The 19,191-nt window shown below is 38.4% G+C and overlaps 1 protein-coding gene across 2 annotated transcripts; it reads right to left on the bottom strand.

Moving 5' to 3' along the window:
* Window positions 1–1,833: 1,833 nt before the first annotated feature.
* Window positions 1,834–17,110, bottom strand: LOC115211828 (ubiquitin-60S ribosomal protein L40). 2 transcript variants are annotated; one of them, XM_036502954.1, is made up of 6 exons: window positions 17,105–17,110; window positions 15,812–15,816; window positions 9,202–9,312; window positions 5,381–5,467; window positions 4,207–4,309; window positions 1,834–1,978 (listed from the first exon to the last, which is right to left on the bottom strand). In XM_036502954.1, the coding sequence occupies exons 3-6, from the start codon at window positions 9,302–9,304 to the stop codon at window positions 1,885–1,887; spliced, it is 387 nt and encodes a 128-aa protein (XP_036358847.1). In that variant the 5' UTR covers window positions 9,305–9,312; window positions 15,812–15,816; window positions 17,105–17,110; the 3' UTR covers window positions 1,834–1,884. The 2 variants fall into 2 exon arrangements, with proteins under 2 accessions (XP_036358847.1, XP_029636397.1); XM_029780537.2 differs by lacking the exons at window positions 15,812–15,816; window positions 17,105–17,110 and adding an exon at window positions 12,440–12,478.
* Window positions 17,111–19,191: the final 2,081 nt, after the last annotated feature.

Raw genomic sequence — 19,191 nt, 5'->3', positions numbered from 1 at the left:
GCACATCAATTATTCTCTTCGACACAATGCCTTTGTTCTCTGGCAAAGTCGGAAACTCTTCTGGTGAAAGTTCTGACGAGCTCTCAGACACATCTCCAAAAATATCAAATATATTATCCTCTCTGCTATTCCTTCTTGTAGCGGGGGAAACCCCTATTTCCTTGTCTGTAGTTGGCTCCTCGCCGGACATGTATTTCCTCCTCTCAACAGGAGAAACAAGTATTTCTGCTCCAACGGTAGGCTCCATGCTAGACGACATTCTTCCCCCCAAAGGGGGAATGAATAACGCGTGCTACCACAAGCACTAAGTGTTTTCAATTGAAAACTCCAACAGTTAAGTTATTCAACAGTTTAACAAGAAACAACAGTTGTTAATAATATTAACACCACGAAACAGCAATTTTTACTTCACGAACACATGTGCGGCAGACGAAATACCGCTAAGCACTTCGCTCGGCGTGCTAACGTTTCTGCCAGTTCGCCTCCTTATGGTGGAGCAGTTTCTGTTGCTGCTGTACAGGCCTACACGCGAGTTTCGCTTGCATTTGAAGCTCTTCCCAAGCGTTACTTACTGACTTCTTTCCTCGAAGGAGCGCATCTTTAGTGGCAATTCCCTGTTTGCTTGCCCACGCCCAATCCCCTTGCATAGTATTTGTCTCCAGCGTGGGTGATCAATCACGACCTCCTATTTCAGGACGTCTAGATCTATTGACTTCATATCTCTCTTTTAGACATCTTTGAAACGAAGATGAGCCTGGCAAATATAGAGGATGCTCATCTGCTGATCAGAGTGGTTATCAGTGATGGTAGAGTTGAAATTGCTGAATTCATGGTGGTGGAAGGTTACGTGCATGGAGTTATGAATAGAGTACTCTTTTACTTGTTTCAGACATATGACTGTGGCCATGCTAGAGCACGCTATTAAACGAGCAAATCAACGCCAGGACTCATTCTTTGTAAGCTTAGTATTTTATCGGTCCCTTTTGCCGAACCCCTAATTTACGGGGACGTAAACACACCAGCATCGGTTGTCAAGCGATGTTGGTGCGTGTGGGGGACACACACACACACACGACGGGCTTCTTTCAGTTTCCGTCTATCACATCCACTCACAAAGCTTTGGTTGACCCGAGGCTACAGTAGAAGACACCTGCCCAAGGTGCCATGCAGTGGGACTGAACCCAGAACCATGTAGTTCGTAAGAAAGCTACTCTTTTTTATCGAATTTGCCATAGAGGCAGTACATAAGAGTATGGTAGCTTGCGGGCTGGACAAGGACCTTAATGAGATAAATGATAATGATACAAGGACGATAAGGATGGGAGAAGACAAAAAGCGCCAGCCGACCTTTGCTTCTCTAAAAGCAATTTTTTTTTTTTTTAAATACTGAGGTATTAAACCTCTTACAATATTGTTACACTTTTATGAGCAAAAATGTCCGTTACAATTGAAAACAATTACATCAATGAGTCTTTAATAAACTCTTTTGACTCCAGCAGGTATTCCAGCAAGTTGGGGTCCTTTACACATGATCTATACTCTTCCTTTGAGGAGTCCATTATGTGAGAAAGGTTCCTTTCTTCCAGTACCCGAGCAGCCACCTGTGGAGGCCACTCTAGAAAACAAGTCGAGTCTATTAGGTCCTGACTATCAAAGGAACTTTCTATATAGTTCTCTACAGCCCCTACCCTGAGATAGAAGATGACGTTAACATTTCCACTGTGAGAAAGAATCTTGAAATGCACAATTTACATAAACATTTCTCACACCAGAGACCTGCAATAAACAATAAATCCAAAACTCAAGAAGACAAACAGGAAAACAAAGGCCAAGTAGATACTTAAACGTTTATTCAGTTGAACATCACAATAAAATATGTAATGTTTACTTTAGCTTCTTCTTGGGCCGCAGATTATTACTGTGGCCACATTTCCTTTTACGGCAGTTGGTAGCACGTGGGTGAAGGCGAGCATAGCACCTAAAAGAACAGTGAAAGAAGATATTAATTTACTGGGACACAGAGTAATGTGATAAACAAAGAGTCAATAGTACACCGTCATACAGGGTATTAGAAGTAACAAGTAAATCTCTTAAACGATACTCCCTACTATACAATATATTTTGTAGCCCAAGCAATCAGTAGTGATCAAGACTGCAATATCTTTGCTTAATTTTCCTTAATTGCAATACAAAGAATATAACTGGGATTGAATCTGTATGTAGAAGTGAAAGACAAGGATCTAGATAAAAATTAAACCCAGCCCAGGGATTTAGTCAGTCATTCAGAATCTAACCACATATATTTTTCTGTGAGAGGGCCTGTCAAGCCAAGTGAAATCGTAGTGCAGCTGACATTGGTACCATGTAACTGGCACTCGGGCCAGTGGCAAATAGAGCACCTTTTGAGCATTGGACCTCACAGAGGCAATGACAAATGACCAACACCTTTGGCATTCTCATGTTTAAAAACATCCAAGAAGCCTAGGAAAATCAGTCATGGCAGATACTGATGTCGTGCAAATGGCACCGATGTCGGTAACACCCATTACACTCTCAGAGTGGCTGGCATTAGGAAGAGCATCCAGCTGGTGCAGCCTTCCAACCCAAGTCAAAGCAACCAACCTATGCCAGCATGGACAACGGACGTTAAATGATGAAGATGACAACATACTAGCATATAAGACACATTTGTAGGGGAAAAGTAATTCTATGCATGTAAATACAATGCTGTGACAGTATATTTGAACAAAGTATGAAACCGTAAATTCCTCACATAAGCTACATTATATGAGCACTGTATTTCAATTCTATCCATCAGATCAACTGCATAATTGTTTCTACTTTGATCAAGAGAATTGTCATACAGTATGTAAAACATACACATACTATGATGTTTCATGTTACCATGATTGGCCATCAGGGAGGTGTGCCACACTACCTTGTCATTAACACATTACAAATAGCTGAGAAACTGATAAAAATTACATTCCTCTCACCCATCTAGAATTTCATTTACATTATCATCATAAACCATTTAACCCTTTAGCATTCAAGAGTACCTATTTCTTTACTACCCACAACAGACAAACGGATTAAGCCGATTATATCGATCCCAGTGCGTAACTGGTACTTATTTAATCAACCCCGAAAGAATGAAAGGCAAAGTCGACCTCGGCGGAATTTTAACTCAGAACGTAGCAGCAGACAAAGTACTGCAAAGCATTTCGGCTGGCGTGGTAATGATTCTGCCAGCTTATTTATTCACATTATCTTGAATTAATCATGCACTACCTCATAGCTTTATGGTTTTGAAGATGTGCTCATTTATTCTTCGAATGGCATTGTAAGGTAGGTGTGAGAGGCCAAATCTAGCTGTTTTGAACACAAACCAGGTAAACTATTTGGGATGGATATAGCCGATTTAAACGCTAAAGGGATAATGATTTTTTATTTATTTATGTGCCCTTATCAAGCCTAGCCAGGCTCATGGGCCCGGTTTCCGTGGCACACGTGTTCCCCCAGTTGGATGGGATGCCAGTCCATCGCAGCGTTAGTCAAGAAACAGGAAGAAAGACTGAGATAAAGTTGGGGCGAACGAATACAAGAGGGGTCGCCACCATCCCCTGCCCGAGCCTCATGGAGCTTTTAGGTGTTTTCACTCAACACACACAACGCCTGGTCTGGGAATCGAAATCGCGATCCTCCGACTGCGAGTCCGCTGACCTAACCACTGGGCTATTGTGCTTCCACTAAGGGTTAATGATACCATTCATTAATCCTTTAGCATTCTGCCTGTTTTACAGTCAGAACCAGACCTTTAGAAACTGTCTTATAATGTTGTTCTATAAATGCTTATGGGTTAAATAATGTATGACACATCAGGTGTGGATTACATATACCAGGTGAGAAGGTACGAGATGTGATCTCTCCATATAACTGTCAACATGCCATCAGCAATTATTGGTAAGTTAATGCTAACACATGGATGTTTTGGCTTCTTTTTAATACTTTACTTGTAAACTTAGCAGATCTAAGCCCATCCATCTCCCTGCCCTACAACACTTGGTCCCTTCTGTAATATAGTTACATTAAATGCAGGGTAATTTTTTTTTTTATACTTGTAAAAATACGAAAGCATAGCCAATATGCTGGCAAATACAGTAATTAATTCCAATCTAAAAACAAACAGTAACAGATTGTACTTACTTTCGGCAGATCATCTTCTCACAGTTGTATTTTGAAGCAAGCATACGTAAACTGGGTTCAATGATACCACCAGGAAGGCGGAGCAGCAAATGGAGAGTACTTCCTGCAACACAACAATGAAGAAATAAATATTAATTCAGAAATAATTCACAAAGTACAAACATTCTTACTGTGTTGCCTTACTGGCACCTGTGCTAATGGCATGTGAAAAAAACATTTGAGTGAGGTTGTTGCCAGTGCTCCCGGACTGGCTCCTGTGCAGGTGGCACATACAAAGCACCATTTGAGCATGGCCGTTGCTAGTACCGCCTGCCCGGCCCTAATGCCGGAGGCAAGTAAAATCACCCACAACACTTTCAGAGTGGTTGGCATTAGGAAGGGCATCCAGCTGTAGAAACTATGCCAGATCAGATTGGCGTCTGGTGCAGCCAACTGGTTTGCCAGACCTCCGTCAAATTGTCCAACCAATGCTAGCATGGAAAGCAGACGTTAGAAGATGATGATGATGATGCACAAGGTGAAAAATCAGAGAAACCCAGTTGCTGATTGGTGCTCGAAGTTATCAAACTCGGAAAAATGAAAAGCTCAGGTTGATCTCAGCCAGATGGAGTACCACTCTTACACCTAATGCCCTAACAATTGCCATTTGGCTTTCCAAGGTGGCAAAGAATATAGAAGACTTTTTTCAACAGCTGGATGACCTTGCTGTCATGAATCGTCAATTGTTTTGAAAGCTATTTTCCATTCAACCGGCCTGCACATGTCAAAACTGCAGTATCAACCATTTCCTTTTCTGGATACGCACTGGGGTCGATATAACCAACTTAATCTGTTTGTCCCCTCTGTGCGTAGTCCCTTGCGGGCAGTAAAGAAATAAGATAAAGCTTACATTACTAATATTGCACAAAAGTTACAGGATAGCAATCAATCGTATTTCATCCTGTTAATGTATCAATTTGATTCACAAGTGAAAATAAACAGAGATACATACTATAGGTAAAGAAAACACTTGTTCAAAAGAACTGTGCAGTAGGATCAAACCTGGAAGCATATCATTGCAAAGAAAACAACACAACTGCTGAGACATTGCGAAAATGTTATGCTAACTACCTTTCACCAAAGGACACTAAAACATTTCCAATGCTAAACAACATGAAAATACCAAAGATCTTACCTGTACCAACACCATATTCACTCAAGCTAGCAGTTTCGTCCAGCTGTTTGCCCGAGTACACAAGTCGTTGCAGGCTCTGGGGGATTCCTGAAAGACATTTAGCATAATTAAAGATTTAAACATTAAGCTGTTTATTGTATGACTTAGCTAAGATTCAATTATGATCAGAAAATACATAAAAAAAGAAAATCCTTGCTGGCTAGCTCCATGAATAAGTGTCAAACCCACCCTTATCAATGTAACCAACACAGACATGACAAAAGGAGAGGACACTACCAATGTTCCAAAATGTATGCATGAATGGAAACCAAACCTAAAGAACTTGTTGCTGTGCAGCTCCAACATAAGCACAAGATGGAGAGTGGTTTTTATGATATGCTGAAGATCTTACTTGTACTTGTGACGGTATTCACCCAGTGTGGGTTGAGCCGGCTTCTCTGGTCCTAACAGCATCACGAACCATGGCGGCCCATGCTCGACGGTTCCATCTGCGGAACTGATAGTACGGAGAGGTACTCCTTTATCATTGTTGCCCAGGCCTTCAGCTGACTGCCCGTGCGTTTGCGCCAACTGGCAACAGGGCATCGCGAATCAGCTGATTTGTGATGCTGGAGATCAACTAACAATGAGGTGCAAGCACTTTTCAGGTTAAAGATTACATTGCCCATACTAGTCACTATTTTAATGTTCATACTTTTAAAGGTCAAACAGGATTTGTTGAGACAGCAAAATTACAAACAAGACCACTTGACAAGGAGATAGAAACACAATCTAATATAAATACAATGGGCTTCTTCTCAGTTTCTATTTACCACATAAACCCACAAATTTTTTAATTAATTTTTAATAACAGTTTGAAACTTTGTATACTGGTGGAATGTCTCACACAACACGGTTCACTTTGAACATTTTGGACAAAATTTGGTATTTTAGAAGTTATTTTGTGTTAAAGTTGACGCATTTGGATAATTTCAACCAATCAATGATATGTATTCAGTTGAAGAAAGCTACTACTGCTTGCGATAGTAATAGAAGAGGAACTTCTGGGCCACCTCTACTAAATGTCACCACTCTGTTCTATTTTATTTATTGTTTACTGCCTGTGTTGTATATTACATGCCTTTTTTTTTTGATTCTCGTGTCATAACCAGTAAACATCAAAGAATCAACACCAAGAAGGAAGAAATATTATTCATATATATTTATACATTTACCTGACATTGGTGTTTTACCTGCACATAAAGTGCAACAGTGTTTAAAAGACCTATAGAGCTATGAGTCTGCAGTTAGCTTTTTCGCCGTTGATGTATATGTAGTTTCAAAATGCCCTATTTTACAACTATGAGATGTATTGTCATTGTTATCATTTTATCTAACTGGAATCAACAAGAAACACATTTTGTCTATATAAAAGTCTTTATTTGATTAAAGATGGCATTGTCTTCATTCGACATACGAATAGAACAGAGGGGACATTTAGCAGAGACGATACGGAAGTTGTTCATTTTCAATTACTATCGCAAACAGTAGTAGCCTTCTTCAACCAAATACACATCACTGATTGGTTGAAATTACCCAAATACAACATGAAATAACTTCTAAAATACCAAATTTTATCAAAAATGTTCTGAGTAAAACTGTGCTGTGCGAATTACATTATTTACATTTGACGGATATTTGCTCTCATGTTTCAGCTGATAAATCCTCCAGCCTTCGGGCATATGGCATAGTGGTTAAGAGCACTGGCTACTAACCCTAGGATTCCGAGTTGAATTCCAGGCAGTGACCTGAATAATAACAACATCGAAAAATAACATGAACCCAGGTTCAAAATATCCCCCAAGACACCTCATGAAGGTTGGAGAGTATATTAGCAAAAACGTTGAGTAAATAACAAACAAGATGAGGACAAATATCTTTCAAATGTAAATAATTCCTCATCTCTTAAATATAGAACTGGGCGTTCCTTTGTTTTAACTTGACAATTCACTTTGGATATCTTCGTGACCCACGAAAATTTGCAGATTATACATACACAGATGAAGCAGATAAGAACAAATATGCAAGGCTTTTTGCTGGCATAATTTCATTATATCTATATTCCACAACACATTAATACATAAAAACAGAACACGCACTCTTATGGAGGTCACAACGATATCCGAAGGGAATTGTCGAGTTAAAACAAAGGAACGCCATATTAAAAAGAATTTTAAAATCTGTGAGCCAAACAGAACAGAACAGATCCTACCCAGGACTATAGGAAATACTTCACCCTTTCACTACATTTCTGTTGAAATACTCTTTGAAACATGCGTTCTCAAGCACATTGGCAACAAAAGGATTAATTTAGGTGCTGTGTAGTGGGAGTGAAACCAAAACCACGTGGTTATGAAACAACCATCAGAAATGAAGTTATTAAACGTACTAGTTGGAGCATGGCAAATATAATGTATTGTAGATATTACAGCTGAGTACTTTTCTACACTAGTAGATGATGGGTTGTGCTCATAGCAGAAGTATGAAGGGGAAATCCAGAACACAAACTATACAAAGGATGCCAACAAATTGGGTAACATTTACAACTGTAAGAGTGGACAGATACTATATATTTAAAAAACAGAAAATCACCAATAAACATACAAAAAAGGCACTACATAGGAATATGGCTGAGAGCAGAACTTAAGGAAATTCAAATAATGAGCATCTGAGAAAAAAAAAAAAAAAAAAACCTAGCTCATGGAAAGGATTTTACAAAAGCAGGAGACAAAACTCTACTAGTAAATACAGGCACACTATGTCATAGTTGCAACTCTGCTTTTATGGAAAATTAAGTGAGTTTCAATATTTATTGCCAAGCTAATATTGCAGTCCAGAAATATAGGACGAATGCTGCCGTTGATTAGCTCCAAGAGGCCATCACCTCTAGCTATCTAAGTCACACACGAACCTGTGTCCATTATAACCTTCGAACATCATCAATCATCATTGTTCGACCGTGGTCGAGACAATGGAATTTACCATGCTACGCCAGACTTCACGGTCCATCATGGCATTACGGAGGTCCTGTTGCTGGATGCCTGTATCCCTGGAGATTACATCAGGGTAGGAGAGTGTGCGCCCTCTGGTATTGCAAGTAAATGGCTTCCAGAGAAGAGCAAAAATTACCACTTTTTCAGCTCTACAACAATGTCCAGCAAACTGGACTCTCCTACCTTTCACAAGAGATGACACAGATGGTAGTTTCCCATATATTTGCGTTTTGGTTGGATGGCGGTTCCACGAGAAATTTTGAGCTCTCATAAGGAGGTGAGTGTAGGTTCCATCCAACCGCCTCTCCTTCGAACAGAGGAGGTCACATATAACGGATGCAGGACTGCCATATTAGCTTGGCGATAACTATTAATATCCAGTACCACTGCCGTAGTCTCCTTTAAAGAGACTTAGAAATATCAATATTTCTATAAGTAAATTTCAATTTTTATATAAATATACACAAGCCAAAAACATTTAATACATATGCTCAGCTACTCTATTTCTGTTTTCCTTTACAAAATTCTGATTTTACCATGCCAGACGTTGGCATCCTCAACCCATTCGTTCCTCTTCATCTAGACGGTTTCCACATGTAATTACCCAAATTTTTGCTAACATTAATCACAATTTATTCCTTTCATACTGTACAACTGCCAATCTGACATAACCACATTCTTATGTGTGAAGCAATAAACGTAACTACTTTTTATTTCCATCTATTACTATCAAAACCAGAACAGAAAAGGTTTGATGGAAGGAGGAGGAGAAATGCATAAAATACTTACCTTCCCTGGCTGTAATTGAATCCATCACATCCATTGTGGTGGTGGATGAATGCATGTCCAGGGCCAGGGTCTTCCCGGCCAAATTCAATACAAAGAGTTGCATTTTCGTATCTGAAATGAGAAGTCAACAATATCACTGTCTGCATAATATAGTGAAAACAGACACTTCTCCAGATCAACTGCAACGAAGACCCACTCCATAAATAATTTACAAAGCTAAATCCCCAAACCCAGATTATTAAAATTAGCAAACTCTGAAGAAAAAAATGAATTTTTGGAAACTTTTAGCACCATAGGGTATTAGAGAATCCAGATTACATATTCCACTGACTTACCTATCAGCCCTTCATCTAGGTATTAACACCTCTTTTTTCCCTCAGATGTAGTCTATGTTATACATGTATTCCCACAACTGGGCAATTTGCTTTTGATGTCAGATCATATCTATAGCAAGAGCAGCATCTTTAATTTTTAATTAGTTTACAAATCACCATCATCACCCTCAGGTCTGCTCACCATGCTGGCATGGATGGGATGATTTGATAGTTGACCAGCTTAGGAGCTGCTAGGGCTCCATTTGTCTGTTTTGGGGTGGTTTTTACAGCTGCATGCCCTTTCCAATGGTAACCACTTTACAGAGCATACTAGATACTTTAACGTGGCACCACAAGACGAAGATCTCTCAGCTAAGTAAGGGATTTATGCATAGACAGCCAAGATTTTATTTAGCTTAGCATATCTTCTCAAGTACAGCAAACCAGTTCCTTATGTCATCTATGAGGCCCAACATCAGATCTTTCCTCACCACTTCATCTTCGGTCTCCCTGGATCTACCCTCTTTTACATGTTCCCTCCCTTTAACTTCTAAGAATTAAATTTGATTCAGTTACAATCACTAAATATATATATTCACTATTGGACAAAGAGAAACAGTGCTCAGTGGGATGCTGGTTCTCTGAACACTAAACCTTTTGGCATACATGATACTTTAAATACTAAAATACAAAGCCTTGTTTTTAAAGAGCTTATATTGGAATTCAAATTTTCTAACATTATAAGCTATGTATGCATAGCTTAATTCTTAATTCCTTTTCACCATTGAAAGTTTATCAACACTTCATAATAAATCTAAATTTCAACTCAAAGTACATACACCGAACAAAATTGATCAATGCAATTTTCAAATGTTGCAATGGGGAAAAGTTACTTAGAACAACCAATAACTTCTACATACAAGAATAACATAATCCATGAATAAAGTTAACCCAATTTGCCTGTGATGCTCCAAGTTTTATGATGCTAAATTCCTGTTTTAAATTATCTAATTTAAAAAACATCAAAATTTTATGTTAAATTTTTTTATGTACCAAATATTTCTTTATTATTATTTTCACAATTTATTGAAGCAAAAAGTGTTTACAATAGAAATATGGTAACAGTAATAATTTGTGGGTTTCAACATAATTCCAGAAAAGATTGAAATTTTCTGCAACATTGATTCTTGACATCTAGTTTAGCATGGTATGCAGAACTAAGTTCAAATGTAAAATTGTTTGAATTGATACAAGAATAAAACACCTTTCTGGCAACATTTGAAAGTTGAATCCAATCTCAACCAAACAAATCTCTCACAAGGCTTTGAACCCCAAATATTTCACATCACTTAATATAATAAAAGTTTTTCTTATCCCCTTAAACCTACAAAAATTCGGTATTACTTCCCTACCCCAACGAATTCAGCTGTTTCAGACACGTGATTTATACACTGTTCTTCACACAGCAGAGGGCAAAAAAAAATCGTCACTACATTGTGTAGAATTCTGCACAACGCCAGCAATTTTTCAGGGGAAGGAGAAAGTCGGTTAAATGTCAAAAGAAAGGCAAAGTTGATCAGCAAAAATGCTTAGCATTTTCTCCTATTCTGCCAGCTAGCCGGACATTTTTGCATGAGCAGAATGGTTATCAATGACACTGGTTTCCTATACGCTATCTTTTAAATTAGTGCACATGACTACGAACGTAAAAAATTTAATATCCACGTCTCATCTGCCACCTATATAAAATATAGATGGGAAACATAATAATCATACAGGAGAAAAACAATATATACTAATTGTACACGACCTTGACCTACAGATTACGTTACTAATAACCGACAAACATCCAATTAGTTTAAAAGGGTGTTAAGACTCGGCATTTTATTCCTTTATCCATTCTAATATACCTTCGATCATCAATAAATTATTTCAGCACTAAGGATATACACGCCCAGAGTTCGGAGATCAGAGCTCTTACGGAGTATAAAAGGGCTAATAAACGGTATTCTTCAGATCATAAGTACCTGAAGTTTATATGTATTCAACACAATAAAGTCGTTGTTGTAAACATTTAACATATCCCTATAAGCTTTGAAAACAACAAATAAAATTCATAATTAACATTTTAAATATTAAACCGTCTTAAAATCGTCCTTGGTCCTGCAAGACAAACTTCCATTTGTTGCAATGACCCCCCAGCAGGATACACCAATTTACTCTCCACCAGCAGCTTAAATAATGACAACCCTATCTTCCTACATTCTCTAATATTCTGAACATTAATTGAAGCATAATTTATATCCATATACATAATAGATATCTCCATATCTTGACAAGCAACAATACACGAAATTCTCGGCCCTTGAGTCAGTCTTGAACGGCCAAATTACCATATTATACGTGTATAATATGGTATATTATATATATATAAGAAAGGATTGCGTAATGGGATAATGCCGGACACCTTTGGGTCTCAATGACACGAGAGAGAGATGATTATGATATATATGAACATACACGTTGGAGTTCTATTTTCCTGGTCGTATCACAAAACCTATTTGTATATGCATGTATATAAATACAACAAAATATCTATCTCCCTGGATAGAGAGGAAAAGGCAGCAGCAGCTTAGTAAAGAGATTACTAGCAATTAATGCTAGTATCTTGATAGATTAACAAATAACTAAAGTGTTCAACATCTTAACCGACTCCGAGTCCGACACGTGGTGTAGCACGGCAACTACCACGAAACAAATATACAAAGAAAAGACATACACGCTGATTTATGTACAATATAAACAGGTGAGAGGTATTTAGCAACGGTTAGGGTTTAATAAAATTACATTTTAATGCTTAAAAGATCCATAAATAAGGAATAAATGCACAAAAATATGCGACGTAAAATAAAATGGTGACTTACCTCAAGTTGAAAAACGAGAAAGAGATGGGGACTATGAACTTCCGGCACGGCTTCGTTTACCCGACAGAGGTCACATCCGCTACGTCATAACCGCTTACAAACTGCTATTCCCGTATTCTTACTGCACGGAATGTATTTACCGAACACTATATCAGCTGTCGTGTTGCTTTCAGTTGACTACTGCATTCCTTGATAGTAGTAGTCTTTCTTCTAAGTTGCAGCCTCTTTCTCTCTCTCTCTCTCTCTCTCTCCATCTATCTAGATATTATGTTTATATATATGCATATACATATATAGGCTTGGTGATGTAACCAAGAATTCCAAAATCGGTGTATATATATATATATATTTGTATTCTACTCACAAGTATGTATATGTATATATATATATATATATTTGCATTCTACACACAAGTATATACTCTTTTACTTCTTTCAGCCATTTGACTGTGGCCATGCTGGAGCACCGCCTTTAGTCGAACAAATCGACCCCAGGACTTATTCTTTGTAAGCCTAGTACTTATTCTATCTGTTATTTTACCGAACCGCTAAGTTACGGGTATGTAAACACACCAGCATCGGTTGTCAAGTGATGTTGGGAGAGGACAAATACAAACACACATACATATATATATATACATATATACGACGGGCTTTATATATATATATATATATAATTTATTATTTTATCTAGTTTCGGCGCATGTGCTGTGGCCATGCTGGGGCACCACTAGTTGGTATTGCTACATAATTTTACTTCAGGAACGTTTTTTAGGGAATTGATACCTGGTGCATGAGAGAGTTTGCTTCGGCTGCCCTCATCTGCACCTCCTGCCGCGAAGTTGGTTCATCTGGTTCAAATATATTTATATAATTTTTTAATAAAATTTTACGAAAATATTTGTTTTTTTTAGATGTTTTGGTTGATTTTACGAATTTTTCTTTAAATCCCAGTGATAGACTATTAAATCTTTACTCTAGGCACAAGGCCCGAAATTCTTGGAGAGTGGGTGGGGGGTCCATTAGATCTATCCAGCACGCAACTGGTACTTAATATATCGACCCTGAAAGGGATGAAAGGCAAAGTCGACCTCGGAGGATCTGAACTCAGAATGTAAAGATAGACGAAATATCGCTAACCATTTTGCCATGTGTTCATGGAGAGAAAGATGTTGAAAAATGCCAACGCGTCAAACTGGGAAATGAGGAGGGTGTGAAGTGGTCGTGACGTGCGCTAAAAATAACAGCTAATTAGGGTTTAAATCACGGAATGAATGGGTTTTTTTCTTAGTTGTTACATAATCGTTAGAATTCAGTGCGTAGAACATAAATTCGCAGAAGTTTGCTGAAAATTCCAAAATATAAAAATAAATTGAGGAGTTAGATGAGGTACGTAAAGAAGAATTCCATCTAAATCTCAAAACAAAGGCAAAACGAATAATTTTAGACATACGCGTAACAATTAAGAAAAAAAAACGAAAGGCTAAAATTTAGGGTTATGGTTAGGGTTAGTGACAGGATGTTGTCTCAGTTTTAGACGCAGCAAAGGATTTTAGCTAAATAGAGGGCATAGGATTTGTTAAAATTCGAAAAATTAAACTACGTTAAACTTACAAATTACAATTTTCTCAAGAAAGCCAAGACAAAAAAATGTTTTATTTTGACACATTCTACCAGTATACGAAGTTTAAAAGTGTTTAGTTAACTAGAAATTGTGTTGAAAAGTGCCGTTCAAAAGGAAAAGATCCATATCGCTTGACAACCGATGCTGGTGTGTTTACGTCCCCGTAACTTAGCGGTTTGGCAAAAATGACCGATAGAATAAGTACTAGGCTTCCAAACAATAAGTCCTCGGGTCGATTTGCTCGACTAAAGGCAGTGCTCCAGCATGGCCGCAGTCAAATGACTGAAACAAGTAAAAGAGTGATATATATATATATATATATATATACTAACACACACACGAACACAACACGCTTCTTTCAGTTTTTCTATCAAATCCACTCGCAAGGTTTTGGTCAGCTCCTGGCTACAGTGGAAGACATTTACCCAAGGTGCCACGCAGCAAGACAGAACTCGGAACCATGTTGTTGGGAAGCACCTGTATGCATAATGGATTGCCATAAGTCCACTAAAAGTGTTACCATTCCGTTTTTTTAAAAGAGACATTCCACTCGCGATCATCTTGTCTTCTACTTGTGACTATTTCGTCAGAAATGTCTGGAAAATGCATAATTTGTTGAACGATTTTGTTTACGCCGAAGTCTATAGTTTTGCTTATAAATTTAATAAAAAACAAAAACAAAAGAGTTCGGCTCGTTTTCCGCTCGCCACTCCTCGATTTTTATATTACGTCACTAGCAATTTTTTTCACTCTTTGTGGTTTTTTTTTTTTTCTCTCCAATTTCTATTAGAAACATCAATATTATGTAATTTCCATTGTCGTTAACGTATATCTGCAAACAAAAATGTATATAGCTTTATCCACCAGACTAACTGTTGTTATACATCACTGGTCACAATGCGCTTCCAATTCTTTCTGAATTTCGCCACTGTTATCCATCTTGCCTCAAATCGTATTACCATAGTTGCGTCATGAATAATCAATTCTACAATAGGCACAAGGCCTGAAATTTGGGGGAGGAGGATAGGCCTCAGTACTCAACTGGTACTTATCGACCCCGAAAGGATGAAAGGCAAAGTCGACCTCGGCGGAATTTGAACTCAGAACGTAATGGCAGACGCCCGGCGTACTAACGTTTCTTATTTCTTTATTGCCCACAAGGGGCTAAACACAGAGAGGACAAACAAGGACAAACGTGGATTTTTTCCGATCTCTTGGATATCACTCAGCAACTGTACTGGTTCACCTGTTTAAAATGCACATTTTTTTCTCTTTCCTTTCTTTTGTTTTAAAGTTGTATTAGCGTAACCAGAATCAAGGCCCTTAGATACGTATCTCCGAAAAAATTTCATCTAAAGCAAAGGTTTCTTTTCAAGAAGTTATGAAGAAACAAAGTCGAATGGAGCCCCAAACTTTAGATATACCTCTTTTGATATAAATATATAGATCCGTTCAGTTTGGCTTACAGATTTTTTTGATTATTTTGTTTATTTCCTCGTGTTCCTTTCTGTTGAAGAGCGTAGGCTCAAAATGTAAAAGACTTTTTCCCCTTCCTGGGCGTTAAACTAATACACCTGTTTGTTGTTCATACAACTGTCTTCGACTTTCCTTTTTCTGTAATCTATATATAAATATATATATATATATATATATATATATATATATATATATATATATATATATATATATATATATAGAGAGAGAGAGAGAGAGAGAGAGAGAGAGAGAGAGAGAGAGACTTCAGCTTACATCGCCTTGAGTTGAGTCTCAAGTCATTTTCTAGGGTTAGGGAATTAAAGAATTTAATGAAAAAACAAACAAACAAACAAACAAAAGCACTAAACGTCAACTTCAGTCGATTTATCCAACGTTACGTCGGTCTCTCTATGCTTAAGAAGCATAAATTTAAAAGAAAGAAAAAACTCCTGAAAACCAATACTGAAGTGGAAATATATTTTTAAAATGTGTAAAATTATGTAGAAATCATTCATTAAAACAGTTATATATTAAAAATCTGTTTGAAATATTGCCTCCGTGTTACATATTTTGTATTTTATTTACGGATGTTCGGGGTGTGTCTTTATATAGATTCTTAGCAATATAATTTGATTATACATTTGTTAAGAAAGGGACATTAGCACCATCGGTAGAGTGTTGGATTAGTATATTTTGCTTTATTCCAGTTCGTTACGTTTTGAGTTCAAATCTATGTACCTCAATTTCATTGTTTTATCCTTCCGAAGTGTCGAGAAATTTACTGTTTCCTACACCAAAAGTTGATGGAGGCACAATGTGGTTAGGGCAGCAGACTCGCCGTCGGAGGATCGTGGTTTCGATTCTCAGACCGGGCGCTGTGTGTGTTTGTTGAGCGAAAACACCCAAAGCTCCACGAGGCTCCGGCAGGGGGTGGCGGCGACCCCTGTTGTACTCTTTCGCCCCAACTTTCTCTCACTCTTTCTTCCTTTTTCTTGGCTAAAGCTGCGATGGACTGGCGACCCGTCCAGCTGGGGGAAACACATACGTCACAGAAACCGGGAAACCTGGCCCATGAGCCTGGCTAGGCTTGAAAAGGGCGCATAAATAAATAACACCAAAAGTTGACACCTTATACCTAAATAAGAAGGGCATACTTTTGTTAGTAGGGGAAGTTTAAGTCTCAGAAATTTAAATCTTTCATAACTGAATATAACTAATTTAACTTTCGCTTGCGTTTAAACAACTACATCGATCGATGTGTGCACGGAGAATTAAAACATGTTTTTCTGAAGGCGTTCCAGCCGTGTGCATTCCGTCTTTACAAGGCTTTCCAAGCAAGAAATTTCCCCCACTTTTAAATGCATTCTAACGGTAACTATCCTATCTTCACAAAGGCGTTCCAAAAATTAACCATCCCGTATATCGCTAGTTATTATTGTTGATGAGTCCCGGGTCAGCTCGCAAAGGCATTAGCGACGTGAATATCTATGGATTTTTAACAAACGAAATTTAACGACTAACAAGGAATGTAACTGTTGTTTCTAGCACGTTGGGCAACAGTAATACAAAAGCACACGCAAATTTGTCTCTTTGTTCATTCCCCACCCCGGCTTTGATCAAGTACAAAATATGGGTATTACTTAAGAAGAGTGGTTCCGGTGCGCGCACTCGCCTACTCGCGCATCCGTGCTAGCTAGTCGTAACTAGTCGATCCTACAACGACTACCTAGCAAAGTAAATAAAACACAAAATAAATAATTTTTTTACACAAAGTATATAATAATTTGGATCTTTTCACTTAAAAAATCTTTGTTTGAAAAAAGCCAGTCGCATATATATATATATCTATGTATATATATATATATATATATATATATATATGAGTGTGTTGTATATGTTTGTGTGTCTGTGTTTGTCCCCCCCCCCCCACAATCGCTTGACAATCGATGCTGGTGTGATTACATCCCCATAACTTAGCAGTTCGGCAAAATAAACTGATAGAATAAGTACTAGGCTTACAAAGAGTAAGTCCTGGGGTCGAGTTGCGTGACTAAAGGCGGTGGCTCCAGCATGGCCACAGTCAAATGACTGAAACAAGTAAAAGAGTAAAGTAAATAAAACACAAAAACACAAAGTGGGGATCGACTAGTCAGGACTAGCTAGCTAGTGCGGATGCGCGAGTGCGTGCGCCGGGACCACTCTTCTTAATTATACCCAAAATATGACTATCTCTTTTTTTCCCAGTCAACATAAGTTGAACCACATTATCAAATGTCTTTAAAAAGGTACGGTGTGACAAGGAACGTTTGGACCTAAAAGGAACGAGATAACTATGGTTTTAAAAGGATATATGATTACAGAAGTGGTGGAATTCTTTTAAAAACCGGTGGATCGCTGTTGGAACGCATCGAAATGACGCACTTAGTTGCGTCATGAATAATCAATTCTACAATAGGCACACAAGGCCTGAAATTTGGGGGAGGGGAATAGGCCTCAGTACTCAACTGGTACTTATCAACCCCCGAAAGGATGAAAGGCAAAGTCGACCTCGGCGGAATTTGAACTCAGAACGTAATGGCAGACGCCCGGCATACTAGCATTTCTTATTTCGTTATTGCCCACAAGGGGCTAAACACAGACAGGACAAACAAGGACAAACAAACAGATTAAGTCGATTATATCAACCCCAGTGTGTAACTGGTACTTATTTAATAGGGTGGCAAGCTGGCAGAAACGTTAGCACGTCAGGCGAAATGCTTTGCCGTATTTTGTCTACCGCTACGTTCTGAGTTCAAATTCCGCTGAGGTCGACTTTGCCTTTCATCCTTTCAGGGTCGATTAAATAAGTACCAGTTACGCACTGGGGTCGATATAATCGACTTCATCCGTTTGTCTGTTCTTGTTTGTACCCTCTGTGTTTAGCCCCTTGTGGGTAATAAAGAAATAGGTACTTATTTAATCGACCCCAAAAGGATGAAAGGCAAAGTTGACCTCGGCGGAATTTGAACACAGAACGTAGCAGCAGATGAAATACCACTAAGCATATCGCTCGGTGTGTTAACGTTTCTGCTAGCTCGCCGCCTTCGATAAAGTAAATATTAGTTGAGAACTGGGGTCGATGTACCTATTTCTTTACTACCCACAAGGGGCTAAACACAGAGAGGAACAACAAGGACAGACAAACGGATTAAGTCGATTACATCGACCCCAGTGCGTAACTAGTACTTAATTTATCAATCACGAAAGGATGAAAAGCAAAGTCGACCTCGGCGAAATTTGAACTCAGAACTTAACAGCAATCGAAATACGGCTACGCATTTCGCCCGGCGTGCTAACGTTTTTGCCAGCTCGCCGCCTTCGATAAAGTAAATATTAGTTGAGAACTGGGGTCGATGTACCGTTAAGAATTTCGCCTGAAGTTTTAACGATTCTGCTAGCACCCCACCTTATGCGTCATGAATACTATGTACATGCGCGCGTTAAATTACACATGCGCAAAGACACAAGAGCTTATATTTTAAGAACGTAGCAGCAGATGAAATACCTGTAAGCATTTCGTCTGATGTGCTAACGATTCTGCCAGCTCGCCGCCTTTTTCCCTCAATACCTTATCAATTTGCTGTTCATGCACACTAACATTACACATCCAATGA

Source organism: Octopus sinensis, linkage group LG5, assembly GCF_006345805.1.
Source record: "Octopus sinensis linkage group LG5, ASM634580v1, whole genome shotgun sequence".
NCBI classification, from domain to species: domain Eukaryota; kingdom Metazoa; phylum Mollusca; class Cephalopoda; order Octopoda; family Octopodidae; genus Octopus; species Octopus sinensis.
This window is presented reverse-complemented; position numbering and strand designations above follow the sequence as displayed.